Raw genomic sequence first — 16593 nt, 5'->3', positions numbered from 1 at the left:
CAGCCAGGCCAAACCCTGGCCTTCCAGAAATGCCAGTGAGTAAATGCTTACTGTTTAAGCCGCAGAGTTTTGGGGAAATCTGTCACTCAGTGAGAGGCATTGTGTCCTTGGTCCCATGTGCTCCAGACCCACACGATACAGATTCTGTACCAGCGTACTCTACAGGGGCGTTCCCTCCTCCCTGCTCAGAGGTGGGGCAAAGGGGCAGGGGGCACTCACGTCCAACCTCCAGCCGGATCTCTGCAGACGCGTCGCCCATCTCATTGACGGCCCGGCAGGTGTAGGTGCCAGCGTCCCTCTCCCGAGCTGCTGGGATCCGCAGTGTCCCGGAGCTGGAGGCTTCGGGGGCCAGAATCATTTCAAGACCCCCTGGACCAAAGACAGGAAAGCATCAGGCCAGTGCCCGTGGTGGCCACGGAGGCTGCTGAGCCTTCCCGACCCTCGGGCTCCTGGAGCTGCACTGGGCCGAGGCCTGGGAGGAGCCGAGTGGGGCAAGGTTGCTCCCCAAAAGCCAGGACCCCTGTTATTTAACAGGGACAGAGTTTCAGTTTTGTAAGAGGAACAGAGTTCTGGAAACAGAGGCCGGTAACTGTTGTACGACAGCGCGAAGGTATTTAACACTACCGAGCGGTATCCCTAAAAAGGGTTACGATGTAAAGTTTGTTATATGCATTTTACAATTTTCTAAAAAGAAGGTTTAAGTCAGCCCTCCTGGCTCCAGTCCCACGGTGGGGGGCTTTCCCTTTGCCCCTCTGCTGACGAGGAGCGAGGCCCCGCCTGTCCCCCCATGTGTGACAGGCTCAGCACCCGCAGACTCCTTGCCTGGGCCTCCCTGGTTGGTCCCCATCCTCCGCCCAGGCTCCAGACTGGGAGGAGCACACCCCAGCCATGGCTGCTTCTCTGACGCCTGACCCCAGGCAGGCCTCCCAAAACCCACCCCGAGGCCCCCCTCCTGTCTCCCTGCTGTGGTCTACTACGCCCAGGCTCCCCTGATCCAAACCCACTTTCTAGATTTTAATATAATTTTTTATTTTTACTGCTTTTATTGTGGGGAAATGTACGTAACAGAAAATTTGACCAGTTTTTAAGCATTCTGAGTGTCCAGTTCAGTGGCATGAAATAGGCCCACATTACGGTGCAACCCTCACCTCCATCCTTCTCCAGAACGTTCTCAGCTTCGCAAACTGAAGCTCTGTCCCCAGCCCCCCAACACCTAGGCCCTGGTGCCCACTCTTTTCCTTCCTGTCCCTACGCATCTGCCTCATCTAGGTCCCCGTGTAAGGGGAATCCTAGAGTGTGTTTCCTTCCAGGGATGGCTGATTTCTCTCCGCATATGGCCCCCACGCTCCTCCGTGCTGTTTTCAGAATTTCTCCCCTTATTTTCAAATTAAAAAAAAAATGGGGGGGCACACCTGGGTGGCTCAGTGGGTTAAAGCCTCTGCCTTCGGCTCGGGTCATAATCCCTTGGTCCTGGGATCGAGCCCCATATCGGGCTCTCTGCTAGGCAGGGAGCCTGCTTCCCCTCCTCTCTCTCTCTGCCTGCCTCTCTGCTACTTGTGATCTCTGTCTGTCAAATAAATAAATAAATAAATAAATCTTTTTTTAATCCACTGAGCCACCCAGGTGCCCCAATAAATCTTTTTTTAAAAAATAATTTTTTTTAATCGTGGTAAAAAACCCAGAACAAAATTTGCCATCTTAACCACTTTCAAGAGCACAGTTCAGAGGCGATGGCTGAGTTGACATTGTTGTACGATTTTGAACTCCACTTCTCTTCCAGCCTGAATAATGTCCCACTGAGAGAGGCCATTTTGACAAAGGGTTCCCGGGGCGGGTGCTCAGCCGGAACAGGAGAGACACGAGCACGGAGCCAGGAGTCCCGGGACCTCTGCCACCCAGGGGTGGCCTGGCACATGCTCAGACTCTGAGCTGCTTCTGCCTGTGTCAAGGTCAAGGTGGGCTCTGACAAGCTGGCAGACAGGTGCCATGAATGATAGAGTGCCTCCAGGTCAGAGAGGGCAACACGGGCGAAGGCTGACCCTTGAGAGGGAGCTGGGAGTCTACTCCTGGAAAGACAGGAGCAGCCCCTGCAGGGGGTTCCAGAACACTCCCAGCCGCCGAACTCCAGCTCCGAGTCTGGCATCGGGAAGCCCTTCTGGACCCATTCACTCAAAAGAGCCTCAGAACAGCCCTCGTAACAATGGCCCTGTTTCCAGATTAACCGCATCACCGTCACGGTCACTAAGAACACCAAGCCCGGGGGCACCTGCGGGACTCAGTGGGTGAAGCATCTGTTTTCGGCTTAGGTCGCGATCCTGGGGGTCCTGGGATCGAGCCCCGCAGCAGGCTCCCTGCTCAGCGGGGAGTCTGCTCTTCTCCCTCTCCCTCAAATAAATAAATAAAATCTTAAAAAAAAAAAAAAAAGAACACCGAGCCCAGCCCGTGTTCCAGGCCTATTCTAAACATTTCACTTCCATGAACTCATGTCACCCTCACACAACTGACCTATCTGATGCTCCCGTTTCCCGGATGAGGGAGCAGGCTCAGCGATGCCAGGCCACCTGCCCACTGTCACCGAGGGGAGGCAGAATTTAAATCTGAGCCTACTCTAAATCCTGTTTCTGGCCACGGAGCTGGGCGATAGGGTGCTGCTGGAACGGGCCAGCCCCCCAGACACCCCATTTGTAGGGCCACTACCCCATGACCATTCTGGAAAGCGGATCCTCCAGGGGCCCCAGAGGGACCATTCCCCAGGCCCCTCTCCCACCTGACGTACCTCGATACCAGATGACCCGGGGTGGGGGCACCCCGGACACATCACACACCAGCACGGCCTCATCCCCAACAGCGGCCAGCACCACCGCGTTCACCGCCGAGATGGACGGTGGGTCTGCGTGGGAACAGATGGGGAACTTGGGACCCACCCACAGACTCCCTAGAGCAACAGTGCAGATTTTCCTAGGGGAAGGGGTGAGGACAGAGAAGGAGCTGCACTCCTGCCTTCTTCCCCACCCCTCTACCAGTCAGGGACCGTCACCCAGAAAGATCTGGCCCCTGTTGCTTTCTTAGAAGTTTCTGACCCAGGACCTCAAATGAAAGCCAGCCACTCTTGGAACCAACCCACCCTACACACATTTTTCTCATTGAATTTGCCATAAAAGCCAAAATGTGGGGCATCTGGGTGGCTCAGTTGGTTAAGTGGCTGCCTTCAGCTCAGGTCATGGTCTCAGGGTCCCGGGATTGAGTCCCATGTCCGTAGGGCTCTCTGCTCAGCAGGGAGTCTGTTTCTCCCTCTCCCTTTGCCCCTCCCCCTGCTTGTGTGCTCTCTCCCTCTCTCTTAAATAAATAAATAAGATCTTAACCAAAAAAAAAAAAAAAAAAAAAAGGGAAGCTAAAACCCTACAAAGTTCTAAAATCCCCTACATGGGCTGCCCATCCCTCCCTGTCTCCGCCCCCAACTCCCTCCCATTCTCTCCACACTAGCCTTCTCCCAACCTCTTGAAGACCCCAGACTCATCCTGACCTCAGGGCCTTTGCCTCACCAGGTCCCTCCGCCTGGAACACTTCCCCATCCCCGTTTCTGCCCTGTGCTCCCACAGCACCCTCCAAAAGTACCATTATCTGCTTGCATGCTTCTTCTGTGCCCCCTCATTAGAATTTCAGCTCCCCCCAGGCAGAGACCATGTACTCCCTGCTGTATCCCCAGGGCCTGGCACACAGTAGGTGCTCAGTAAGTATTTGTGGGTGGGAAGGAGGGAGGGAGAGAGAGAGGTTCTCCTGAGATGCCCGGGGCCCAGTACCTGTATAGTAGAGGGTGACCGTCTCCTCGTCTGTGCCGACCTCATTCACAGCCAGGCAGCTGTAATTCCCAGCATCCTCTGGGGCCACATCCTGAATGGTCAGGGTTCCCTGGGCATCCACTTGGATTCTGGAGTCAAGCCATAAAACAACATGTTCAGTGGCCAAGGGGCTGATCAGTTCTGGTCACACGAGAACTACCTCAGTCATCATCAATAACAACTTAATTAATAGCGTCACTAGCGATTGCCATTTTATACTGACTGCTTGCTCTGGGCCTGGCTGTGTGCTCGGAGCTTTACATAGATTGTGCTTGTGAATTCATGAAGGTAAAGCGACTTGTCCAACGTCACACGGCCTGGATGGCGGGGGCAGGGTTCAAGCACCGGTCCGCTGGATTCTGGAACTGTAGCTCCTGACCCCTGAGCTCATACTCAGGCATCGCTATGTTTCCAAACTGATCTTGCTCCTGAGTCTCAAATGATCCCAGAAAGAAGGCAGGGCAAGCACTACCCTCTCCCCGCACCACCTCCCCACGGCCATCGCCCCATTTACAGGCAGAAAGATGGAGCCCCAGAGGCGTCCCCTGGAGGTCATTGTTCACCTGCCCCTAGTCCCAGAGCTCCTGGCCCTGGGCTTCTTACCTGCTGTCCTCTTGCAGAGCATGACCCTCTCGGCTCCAAGAGATGTGGGGCGGGGGGTACCCGGAGGCCGAGCAGCTGATGCTCACCTCCATACCCTGGGAGAAGTGCTGGGACCGGGAATGGATGCTGACCTGTGGGGCCCCTGTGGTGTAAAGAGTGGACGGGTAGGGGACAGCCTGTCAGGGCAGCCACGCCGCTCCGGGTGCCCAGCCCCGTCCTCCTCCCCATCCCCAAAGGGCCTGAATCTCCAGGGAGTGGCTTTCCTGGGAACTTGTGCTGACCAGGCAGCCGCCCAGGCCACACGAGGTGAATTTCCCAACGCCCCTGGGAGAGCCTCAAGCTCCCTGGGGTTCTGCTCCGGGCTGAGCATCTTGGAGAGGCTTGGGCAGATAGGCAGATGCCAGGGCTGGGGACAACTCTCATCGCCAGGGACCCTGAGTGAACCCAAGTCCTGCCCATGTGTTGGCCACAAACTTAGGTTCTGTTCACAGTACAACAGGCTTGTTAGACTCAAACAGACCCCACGAGGCCAACTCACCTAGAAAAGGTAAACAGCCCCTTCCCATGTCAGGGACAGACACAGCAAGTATATATGGCAGAGGCTAGACATGGCTCCAGACTCTTTCTCAACACACTCTAGGCAACTGACCAGGAGTTGTTGGCACCAGAGAGAACAGTTGTCCCAACAGGCTCATTTTCACGTTTGGGGAAATAGCAGCCCAGAGAGAGGGATCTGCGTACGCCCTGGGCAGACCCGAGGTGACCTCCGGGTCCTAAACCGCCCAGACGGGTGCTTTTCCCACTGTCTCCCCTGACCCCATCTGGCCAGTGCCCCCCAGCCCTCTGCCAAGTTCATCTGATCCCTAGACTTCCAGAAGTTTCCCAGATTCCATCCCTGCCTTAACATACTGGCAGGAGGAGAAATGGAGGTGTTTCACGGCATGAGAAACCAACAGGACACAATGAAATCGGCTTGGCCTACAGCAGTAGAAACTTAGGTTAGATATTGGGATGAACTTTCCAGCAGGGAGAACCACCAAACTTATGCTTGGAGACTATAGGATCCTCTTTCCCTGAAAGCTCCGAAGACGCTCACAGGACTAAAGTTGCCTGCCCGACTGATGCGCGGGCAGAGGCACGGATGGCCGGGCTCTGGGGAGAGGCAGTAGATGTGTTAAACTGGAAGGACAGGCAGAAGGCAGAGCCTCACCTCGCACCAGGAGCCAGACGGACGCCCTGGTGGCCCCATTGGCGTTGCTGGCCAGGCACTGGTACCGCCCACCATCACTGGGGCTGATGTCGCTGACCTCCAGGGACAGGTCGGCCAGCTGGGCGATTCTGCCCATCGAGGCCGACAGGACTCGCCAGTCCCGGATCCACGTCAGGTTGTAGGGGACATCGCTCAGGACCTGGCAGGACAGGATGGCAGTCTCCCCCGGGGACACGGTGATGTTGGGGGCGGGGACCAGCTGCGGCGGGGGATCTGAAGGGGTAAAAACAGGAAAACAGGAGGGGGCTGACATGGAGAGGGGCAGGAGGGGGCTGACATGGAGAGGGGCAGGAGGGGGCTGACATGGAGAGGGGCCCATCCTGCGGGTATCGGCGGCGTCCTGACTCCAGAGTCCCGCACAGGATCCTTGAGGACACGTCAGGCTGTAGAGCAGCAGAGGGACCATCTGCTCACCATCCCGGACCGGCGCTGCCGGCGGAGGACACACTCCCCCCACGTCCCCTGGTGTCCCCACCACCATCACACTCCCGCTGAGGGCTGCGCGGCATCTGCGTGCGTTCCACAGGACACTCAAAGGCAACACGTGGCCAGCTCTCCACCGCTCTTCTCAGCCGTGAGCCCCTGACTCCACCCTGGGGAGGACAGCCCGGGAGACCACCCTCAAGAGGGACACGGTGACGAATACCGAGCTATTCTCTCTGCAGATCGCAGGGGGTTCCTAACAGCCAAATGTACAACCGAGGTCACAGCCCCCAAAGAGGCAAGCGCTAAGACCACTATCTTGACAAGGTTTAAGGGGTAAGTGACGAGGCCAGAGACTGTCTAAGCAGGGGTGTGGGCCCGAAGCCTCGCAGGGAAAGAGCTGGGTCTGCACAAGTTACACGTGCTAACGGCCTGCTGTCACCAAAGAGCATGTGAACTTGACAGCCCCGAAAAACGATACCGTAGAAACCAGCCAGAAATAATATTCTGGGGCAAATGAAAAAATCTGACTGCAGCCAAATTAAATAGCATTAAGGTATTATCATTCGTTTTATTAGGTGTGATCAGAAAATTTTTATTATATGGGAAAATGTACTTTCTTTAAAAAGAGAGAGAGAGATAAATACTGAAATGTCAGGATTCCCTACAATTTAGTTTAAAATAGTTTAGCCAGAGAGCAAGAAAGCAAATATGGAAAAATTTTAGTGATTAGTAAGTCTAAGGAATGGGTGTGTGTGTTTCCTTACACTGTTCCCTTTTCCTGTCCGTATCATTTATAAAAAGTGAAACCATGGGGCGCCTGGGTGGCTCAGTTGGTTAAGCAGCCGACTTGATTTCTGCTCAAGTCATGATCCCAGGATCATGAGATCGATCCCACGCAGAGAGTCTGCTTGGGATTCTCTCTCTCTGCCTCCCTCTGCCCTCCCCCCTCCTCAAATACATAAATGTTTAAATTTTTAAAAATAATTAAAAATGTAAAAGTAAAACTGTTAATTCATTCCATAGAAGCATGTTTGCAGACACATTGTATCATTAGATGATAAAAAAAAAAATCAGGTTGTCCTATGTGTCATACACATAGATGTGTAATACATATGTATAATTACTATTCTAGTTTTCTTAAAATGCACACATAGATAAAGGTCTTAAAGGAAGTAAATTAAAATGCTATGGGGGGCGCTGGTGGCTCAGTCACTTAAGTGTCCGACTCCTGATTTCAGCTCAGGTCGTGATCTCAGGGGTGTGAGATCGAGCCCTGCTTCAGGCTCTGAGCTCATGGGGGAGTCTGCTTGGGATTCTCTCTCTCCCTCTGCCCCTCCCTCCCCACGCCACATGTATGTGCTCTCTCTCTCTCTCCTTTTTCTCTAAAATAAATAAACAAACCTTTTTAAAAAAATGCTATGGAGGGTGTTTCTAGAATAAGACCAGAGCTTATCCAGATCTTCTCTTGCCTGTCTGTACTCCCCCCGTCTTCCTGCAAGGAGCATGGTGAGTCTGTGTGAGATTAGAGGCTGCAGACTGGCTAATCTTTCCACGTTCCTTGGGCTCCTTTTCTTCCCTTCACAACAGTTTAGATTCCCGGTTTATTTATTTATTTTTAAAGATTTTATTTATTTATTTGACAGACAGAGATCACAAGTAAGCAGAGACAGGCAGAGAGAGAGAGAGAGGAAAGTTCCCTGCTGAGCAGAGAGCCCGACGCGAGGCTCAGTCCCAGGACCCTGAGATCAAGACCTGAGCCACTTAGCACACTGAGCCACCCAGGCGCCCCTAGATTCCCGATTTGTAAAACAGAGCTGATTTCATTTCTAGATGGCCTGTGGCATCTCCAACCTTCCTGGGCTGGATGGTGCCATCCTGGCAGGACCCTGGAGGCATTAAGGGAGGAGGTTTCCAGATGGACGGTGGGCCCTGGAAGGGCCGAGGGGAGGAGAGCATGACCCTGCCTGGCTGCTCGGCCTCTCTCCATCTGAGATCAGCAGGCCACTCTCGGGTAACAGCCCAAACGGGGCTCCAGGAGGCAGGTGGCCGCATGGGCAGCAGACTCTGGGGCATGGACAGTTCCTAGCAGCTGGCTGGCATGCTCCCCCACAGATGGGGACACCCCGGGGAAAACCCTAGAGGGAAAAATCAGGAAGGAGGCGGGGACACAAGGATGGCGGGAAGGACAGACCTGTGACAACAATCTGGGCCTTGGCTTGTCCGGTCCCAGCCCTGCTGATGGCCGTGCACTCATACGTCCCTTCCTCGGTCTTGGAGGCCCGTGGGATCTCCCAGCTGCTGTTTCCCGACACCCTGAAACCACAGAACAGCTGGAGACACACAATCCCGCTGACCCAAGCCAGGGACCCCCAGCCTCATCTGATCCCTAAACCCTGCCCAGAGGGGACAAATCCTCTTGGAGACTTGGTAGGAAGAGTGAGACTACCAAGAGCATGCAACTTTTACAACATGCTGTGTGACTTGGAGCAGGTCCCTTTCCCTCTCTGAGCGTGACTTTCTTGTCCATGATGGGGAGGGTCTCGGAGGGTCCTTCCTGCCCTGCCCTCATGGAGCCAGGCCCTGCACGGGATGAGTGTTCCAGAAGCCAAAGAGGCTCATAGCTCCTTCACAGGGTGATGACCCAGCAGTGGTGGGAGCTTTGGGGGCCACCTTCCCCCATTCCGGGCCAAGCTGCGAGCTGCCGGGAGGACACTATGACTGAGACCAAGGTCCTTCTCCTGCCACCCACCCCCTCAGACCCCCAGGTCTGGGGACACCAGCGACCAGCACCCACTCACTGAAAGTGCCTTTCCTCGCCCAGTCTGGCTCCGTTCCGCCGCAGCTGCAGCCGGAAGGGCAGGGTGCTGTGCACAGAGCAGGAGACCAGCAGGGGCTGGTGCAGATAGCCATGGATCCTCGGGGGCATGCTGACCATGGGGGCACCTGCAGGCAAGGCCCAGCAGTCAGGGTCCCTCCCTGCCAGCCCCCCACCGCCCGCCCTCCTCAGCGATGCTGAGATGCCGGGATGAGCCCGGATTCCGTCCCTGGCCCTGCCATCTGGAGGGCACCAAGAACTGGTTGCTTTGCCCCTGCTAGCTCGGTTTCCGCCTCTATAAAATGGGCTTAATCCTGGTACCGACATCCCCGTGCTGTCGTCCGGAGAGTTGGTGAGAGGCAGGGCGTGTGCACAGGGCATGGCCAGCCCTTGCGGGAGGAGCTCCTGTCCTGTCTGGGGTTTGTGGGAGGACCAGCCAAGAGGGACCGGCCTGCACCCCCGCCTTCTCCGCTGTCCAGGACGCAGACATCGGACCAGTCCCGAGATCTGATGAAATGCTCCCCAGACTGGGCTCTCCACACTTCCAGACCTCTCATCTGCCTGGAGGGTCAGTCTCACCCAAGGATGTTGGAAGAAAGCCTTTTTGTTTATTTAAAAATAAGCAAAGCTGGAACATGGCTGTGAACGCGAAGTTCACACACATTTTTGAGATAAAATAAGACTTCAATGAAATCTCAGTTTCTGATGAGCCCCATGGGGCCCCCGGGAGACACCCTCCTCCGCCAATCCCTGGTCTTGGGGTGACATGTTCTCCCCCATGGCTAGTGGAATCGCTTCAGTGGGAAGGTCTGAGAACACCCCCGCAGGGTCAGCGACTGCTGTCAGGGCCTCACTGGGGGATCGCGGGCGTAGGCTCAACTCTCGTCCTACCCTCCCCCTCCGCATCCCCACCAGAGATGCTCTGTGGGTGAGACAATGCACCAGACGTCCTCCGAGCCCAGAGCTGGGGGTGGGCGGGCGGCGGGTGACATCATGCTGCGGGCTCCCTGCCACATCCCAGGGGAGAGGGATGTCGGACCATCCAGCCACGTCCTCAGCTGTGTGCAGAGCAAATCACCGCTCACCCACACACACTGGGGCCTCGGCAAGGCCAGCTCAGGCTCTGTCTTCCATGAGCTCCATGAGCCCAGGAAGCACCACCCGCCCATGTCTCTAAACCCAGGGCCTCCTGCTCAGGGCCAAACTCCCAGCCTCCCAGATCTAGAAGGTGGGGAAAAAAGTAAAACTCCAAGTCACTTCCCTTCTCCCTGCCCTGCGCGTGCATGCGCGTGCGCGTGCCCACACACACACACACACACACACACACACTTTCATCTAGAGCAGAGATGAAGACCTAAAGCCAGAGCTAAATTCCAAACCCTTGGTTCCTCTGAAAGACCAGGAGAGAGAGAAACAGAAGTAGCTTTGCCCCTGCTGAAACTCCTTCCTGAAAATTCCTCCTTGGGCTTCTAAAAGCCAAGGGAGGAGGGGCCCAGGGACCACAGCAGGGGAGGGGAGGCCAAGAGGCTGAGAGAAGGGGGTCCCAGGCCCCCCCACCATGTCACACTTGGCCTCTCAAAGTCCTGTACCTCACCGTGGGCACCTTCATGTCCTCCCTGCACCCCTACTTGAAGTAGACAGAGGATTTTGCTCCTTGTCCAGAGATCCCCAGTGAAGAAGATGTTGGGTGTCAATGACCTCCATCTCTGTGAGCTCCCCCCAGGCCACTGCCATGGGAAAGGGGAGAGTGATCAAGAGGAGGGAACAAAACCAATGGGGAAGCTATTGGGCAGTGAAGTCAGATACCCCAAGCCAGGACCAGAGGCAGAGCTGGAGAGCCAAAGACTCAGCCCTGTGCTCTGGAAGCTTCTGACCTAGATGGGCGATCTCAGGGACACAAGGAGACAAGCAAGAAGCCACACGTGACCAAAGATAGGACCGTAAAATGACCTGTGCCCACAATGACATGAGACTAACAGCAGCTGTCACATGTGGGGGGCCCTGGACCACGATGCCCACATCCTGGGCAGAGCCTCAGGGCACCCAAGAGATGTCTTGCTTTGTGCATTAGCTTATGGAACCCTCGGGGCAACCCTGTGAGATGGGCAGCCTCAGCTGCTTCATCTGTAAAATGGGGACACACCTCAGAAGTATTGTAAGACTCCGTGAGCTACTACATGGCAGGTGCTTGGCTCAGGATTGTCCCATGAGAGGCGCTCAAGACGGTGACTGGTCTTACCATGATTATGATTATGCAAGAGCGCACCCCCACTCACTGCCCTGCCCCTTGCTGTGCCTACAGAGCCTGGCACCACGACGGACACAAAATGAATGCTAGATGAGTATCTGGATGGAGGCACACATGCATGAGCAGAGGGGGGTGGATATTTGGATGGATGGATGCATGGACGAGTAAGTGGATAGATGGACGAAGGATGGACAGATGGATGGAGGGAAGTTTGGATCCACGAGTGGTTGGGTGGATGTCTGAGTGGGTCAACAGAGGATGGCCTTGTACTAATTCCTTGACCTGATAGCCACATCTGAAGCCACTCAGTACTGAGCACGTCACATGGCAGAGTGTGCAGCTCGTAGAAGCTTAATGAGCATTTCCTCATCTCATCTAATCAGGGAAGGCTTCCGGGAAGAAATGGGTCTCCAAGGGAGCCAGGGAGCTGGGAGCGGTAAAAGCCGATCACTCACCTGGGGCCACCCCACTGTAGGAAACTCCAGACACACGGACCAGGGGATTCCCCTCATGGTCTTGGCCCTTCACCTTGAGGTAGAAGCGCTCCTGAGGGGCCTGGAAGGGCGGTCCGCCCCACAGCTGATACGTGGATCCGTTGGAGAGGGGCTGTGTGGGCAGAGTCAGGATGGGCTGCCCTGAGCTGCGCGAGAGCTCCACCGAGTCCAGGTGGCCAGGGGCCTGCAGGCCCGTGGAGTTGATCACCAAGGAGATGGGCACCCCTGCGGAGGGAAGGGTGAGGAAGAAGATCCTGGCGTCTGTACCTGCTCCATGATCCTCCCCAAGCAGGGGTCCTCGGTCCACAATCAGGGACCCAGCCTACTTGGCCCTCCTACCGCCCGCTCACCTTCTGTTCCTTGTGCCAACTAATGCTGGGGGTGGATGAACAGAGGGGGCCTGCTACTGTCCGTGGTCCTGAAATGCCCCGTCCATCCCGGCCACGGCTGCCCACCGCTGCATCACCTCCTGTCTGCAGACTCAAGCATTTCTCTCCACCCTCCCCTCCCCCAGGAACTCTGGGGCTGGCTGTCATCAGGCAGGCTCTGGGACCAGCCTAGGTGGGAGACACCTGTGAGCCTGGGAACTCCAGCTCCTGCCCATCCTTTCCCCTCTGCTTAGCTTTCCTTTGATTTTTCTTTCTGACTTATTAGAAGTGGACGTTTCACATTATTCCAGAAAACACAGAATTGGAGTTGGGCTTCATGATTCCCTCAGCTGATTTGGGAAGGTCGCTCGGGTCTTTCCCTTTTCACAGTTATTAATTTTTTTCCTTAGAGATCATAAACCAGGAAACAGGGTGTGGTTGGTATGATCCCATCAAATGCCTTAAAATTTTTGAAGAAACATGGAACAATCTGGAAAGGGCATTTAAATCTGGAAGTCCAGATTCCTTTGAAAAAGGACGCGTGTCCATGCTGGGCCCAAACTCCACTGCAGCAACAATCAGCCAAGGGCATGCTCCCCGGGGGGTGGGAACCCCCACTTCCTGATGCCCCTGTACTGAGGCCAAGTGCCACCTGCCGTTCATCATTTACAACTGCCCTGCTATTTCTCTCTCCCCCCTTTTTAAAAAAAAAAAATTATCTTGGACCCACATCTTTCCCAAAAGCAGAAACCCGAGAAGGTCACCTGTGGCCCCCCCTTCTCCCTCTCCCACTGGGGAACGGCCCTAGGGACCCTTCAGTTTTCAAGCACCACATTTAGGATTTCTTATCTCTCCTGATTCTAGAAGCTTCCCTGCCTCTCCCCCCTTCCTGCTACTGGGAAAAACAAGCACTAAATAAGCAAGCAGCCCCCTTTCACTTTGAAGATCTTACTGCTGGTCCTGGCACAGAACCAACCAGGGCTGACAAGGGCGACAAGGGTCAGAGGAACTGCACACTCTACAGCTCTAAGGCTCTGGCAGCTACCGCCTTGGTTCCCAGTCAGTGACCCGGAGTTAGCCTGACCTGGTCTAGGTCCCTCCCCATCTCCCTTCCGATCTGGTCCCAGCAAAATCCTCTGAAAAGTCCCCCATGGTGAGGGACCACAATTCCCAAACTATAAACTGGGACCCCTGATCTGGCCACCAGATGGTGGTTTCTGGCATAGAGTTCTGGCAACCAGAGCCAAAAGCCTCTGCCTGCTCTGGAGCCCAGCCTTCTCCAGATGGAACCATGCTGGGGTAGACAGGCAACCCCAGATCCCAGTGGGTGCCTTCTGACCAGAAAACGGATCTTGAGCCTCCAACTCCAACATCCTCCTAGGCTCCCAACCCGCCCCCCCCAAGCCTGCACAGGGCCCACTCTAGCTGCACACTCGTGGCCTGCCTCCCAAGGCTCCCCCACGTCCCAGAAAGCATCGCCCCCAGGGTCAGGAGCACTGTACCTTGCAGGGGCCACTCGATGGTGTGGTTGAGGTCCAGAGAGGGCTGGGTGGAGAAGCCGGCCCGGAAGTCGATGTTGCTGACACCTGTGATCCTCACTGAATGGCGACCACTGCTGTAGACCTAGCAAGACCCAGACCCCATCCCCAGGGCACCTGACTCCTGTTCCAGGGCAGAAAGCTGCCACCCTGACCTGGTGCTGACTGCTGGAGTTCTCCCCACTTTGCAGACATGAAAGGCAACTCCCCTGCTCCCTGAGGGCCCAGCGCTATGCTCCCTAAATGCAAAAGAGGCCCCAGCTGTGGCACTGTCCTGAGTAGGACTCTTGAAGCTGCTCTGCCTTTCCAGCTGCCCCCCCCAACACTCACAGCCCCATCTATCCCCTGTATGTCTAATCTCTGCCTTGCCTTCTCCACTGGCATTAGAGCTCTTGGCTCAAAAATGCTTGGAGTTTGAAGGGCAGCGCCAATGTTGCCCCTTCACCTGTAGCATCTACACCTCGCCCAGGGTCTGGCATCCAGGAGGTGCTCCATAAAGGTTTGCTCAACCAGCAGGAGCTCACATCCTTCCGAGGCAGCAGCCTGTCCCATGCCAGGACCTTCTGCCAGGAGCCCAGCCTTCCCCCAGTCCCCGGTCTCCAGCACCTTACAGATGAGAGCAGGCCCCCCACCCCCTGCCAGGCATGTTCCTCTACGCCATCCTTCCCCCAAGGTCACCCTTGTTTCTTTTGTTCATTCTTCATAGGATAGGTTTCTGAAACTCAAGCTGGCTTAGTCACCTACCTCTTCACACTCAAGCTGTTTCTCTAACTCTTTCTTAAAAGTTCCCTAACTAACCCCAAACCACTCTACTTCCTCTCACTGTTGCAAAGCAGAACAGTTCTCCTCTATTCCTGACCCTCTGCTTCTATTGATATGTCCACGTCACCACCCATGCTCCAACCCACAGCTCCCCAGGGCCCCAGGCTCCCCAGGACAGGCAGGAGGGAGACAGGGCCCCAGCTTGGGGAAACCAGCCTCCCTCCCCCTGGGAATAAGGGCCTCTTACCTTGATGGACCACAGCCCAGGATGCTCAGGCTTAAAGGCCACAACCTTGGCAGAGTCAGGGATGTTGAGAAGCACATTGAGGCCCTCATCCTTCTGTAGGATCCTCCCTGTGGAACCCCCAAGGAGTTCTCAGTCCCTCATCTTTTCCTGGTGGTGACAGAAGCCCCATCCTGTCCCCAGGAGCCCAGAGCCCTCCAAACACCAACCTCAGGCTTCCCAGAGTAACTGACAAGAGACCTTCGGTGGTGTTTGGTCCTTCATCTCATTGTGCACGCCACCCTCGTCCACCCCATCAGGGTCGGACACCTCTAGACCTGGGAACCACGACATCCTTGGAGCACTGTGAGGCCAGGTGGCCAGGTCCCAAATCACACTGACCCTGGGTGACCTGAACAAGTCACTCTACCTTCCAGAGCCACAGCTTCTCATCTCGTGGCCTGCCACTAATCCTTGCCCTGACTGACCTGCTAGGCCACCGTAGGGATCCGCTGAGAGAGCAGAGGAAGACGGCACATGAGCCTCACGTCCCAGGGCCTGTGGTTACCTTCCTTCCCCTCACCTGGCCGCTCACGGCCTCCCTGCTTCCTCGCCCACCACAAGCACCCCCTCTGCCCTCCACATGGCTTCCCCCACCCTCCCTGTTCCCAGAGCCTTCTGTCCAAACCCCCTGCCACCCTGGGTCTTTCTCTTTGTCCCATCCTGGACTCCTAGCTCAGTCTCGGGTTCAAAGAAGAGGCCAGCAGTGGGGTACACATACCCAGAGGGTCGCGGACTTCAATCTGGGGCCCCGGACCACTCAGGGAGATGGTGACCTCCTTCAGGCTGGGGTCAAAGGGAATCTTCCACGTGTGCTCGCCCTCCTCCTTGTGGTCCGTGGACAGCAGGTGCACCTTGGTGGCCTGGACCGCAGACTCTACCCACTTCAGCACCTGGGAGGCAGGCATAAGAAGCAGATGCCGGCAGGTGTCTCTGGTCTTATTTAGAACCGACGCACCGGAGATAGGTCTCTAATAGGTTCCTGGCAGGATCCAGTCCCCCACCTGGGTTTGAGGCAGCATATAGGCTTTCCAGGTCACCCAGGGCCACCCCACTCCCACTGCCCTACACCAGGCCAATTCACACTTCATTACCCTCTTGGCCTATGGGCTGGGAGCTGTGAAACCTGGATTGAGGCTGCTTGGAAGGAAGGGCTAATCTCAGTGGCACCCATTACTTCCTCCAGAAAGCCTTCCTGATGCCTCCTACACACAGATGAACCCTTGTGATCCAGACTCTCCCCCAGAACCATGTAAGTCACCGTCACCCCAAGGGGCCTCAGACCACCCTCCTGCCAGGGTGCCCTAAGCAGGACTGAGGGGATCTGCTGCAAAGATAGAGTCTCCTCCTGATCTGTGTCACGGCATTGAGAAATCTTCAATCCTTAAACCTTAAAATTGCAGATTCATTCTAAAATCTTAAGTGTTTGGGGCAGGTCCCAATGAAAAGCAGATAAGAGGTGAGGACTCCCCCTCCAGACTAGCAGATCACCTAGGTGCACATTTAAAGTATTATTTGGGGGGGGATCCTCAAAATCCCTCAAAGACCACCCCCCAGGAGTACACAGACCCCATGTCAGCAACCAGATCTCTCACTGAGCATAAAATTACGGAGTTTCTCCCAATCCTCACCATGGCCTTCAAGACCACATGTTCTGTCCTGGGTTTTAGGCAGTTGTCCAACAGGTCAGTTTGCCCTGACTCTCCCCATGCTCGCATGGGTTGGACCCCCAGGGTTGGACCCCCATGCCTCCCGAGGCAGTGCCCACCACACATGCTGCTCTCTTGCAGAAATGACCCACTCCCTCCTGCTTAGGTTCATGCCTGCCTCCCCTCTTGGCCTGGAAGCCCCATGAGGGCAGGGACTCTCTGCTATGCCCCGAGCCCAGTGGCTGGCATGGAGAGGGTGTTCGGGAAGCTTCTGTTCACTGTGTGTGATACGGCAGGG

At 55.7% G+C, this 16593-nt stretch overlaps 1 protein-coding gene across 1 annotated transcript in view; it reads right to left on the bottom strand.

Annotated features, from left to right (window-relative positions):
* HMCN2 (hemicentin 2) overlaps positions 1-16593 on the bottom strand; it is a 140463-nt gene that overhangs the window by 97248 nt on the left and 26622 nt on the right. Inside the window, exons 5-15 of the mRNA XM_082695922.1 lie at positions 15368-15539; positions 14611-14717; positions 13566-13686; positions 11657-11920; positions 8937-9081; positions 8330-8451; positions 5653-5925; positions 4443-4584; positions 3801-3928; positions 2777-2890; positions 220-369 (exon numbers count right to left, since the gene is read on the bottom strand). Of these exons, the coding sequence (XP_082552048.1) occupies positions 220-369; positions 2777-2890; positions 3801-3928; positions 4443-4584; positions 5653-5925; positions 8330-8451; positions 8937-9081; positions 11657-11920; positions 13566-13686; positions 14611-14717; positions 15368-15539 (1738 nt within the window). The remainder of the gene's footprint in view (positions 1-219; positions 370-2776; positions 2891-3800; positions 3929-4442; positions 4585-5652; positions 5926-8329; positions 8452-8936; positions 9082-11656; positions 11921-13565; positions 13687-14610; positions 14718-15367; positions 15540-16593) is intronic.

The sequence above is a fragment of the Mustela nivalis genome (genome assembly GCF_964662115.1).
Source record: "Mustela nivalis genome assembly, chromosome: 13".
Taxonomy (NCBI): Eukaryota; Metazoa; Chordata; class Mammalia; order Carnivora; family Mustelidae; genus Mustela; species Mustela nivalis.
This window is presented reverse-complemented; position numbering and strand designations above follow the sequence as displayed.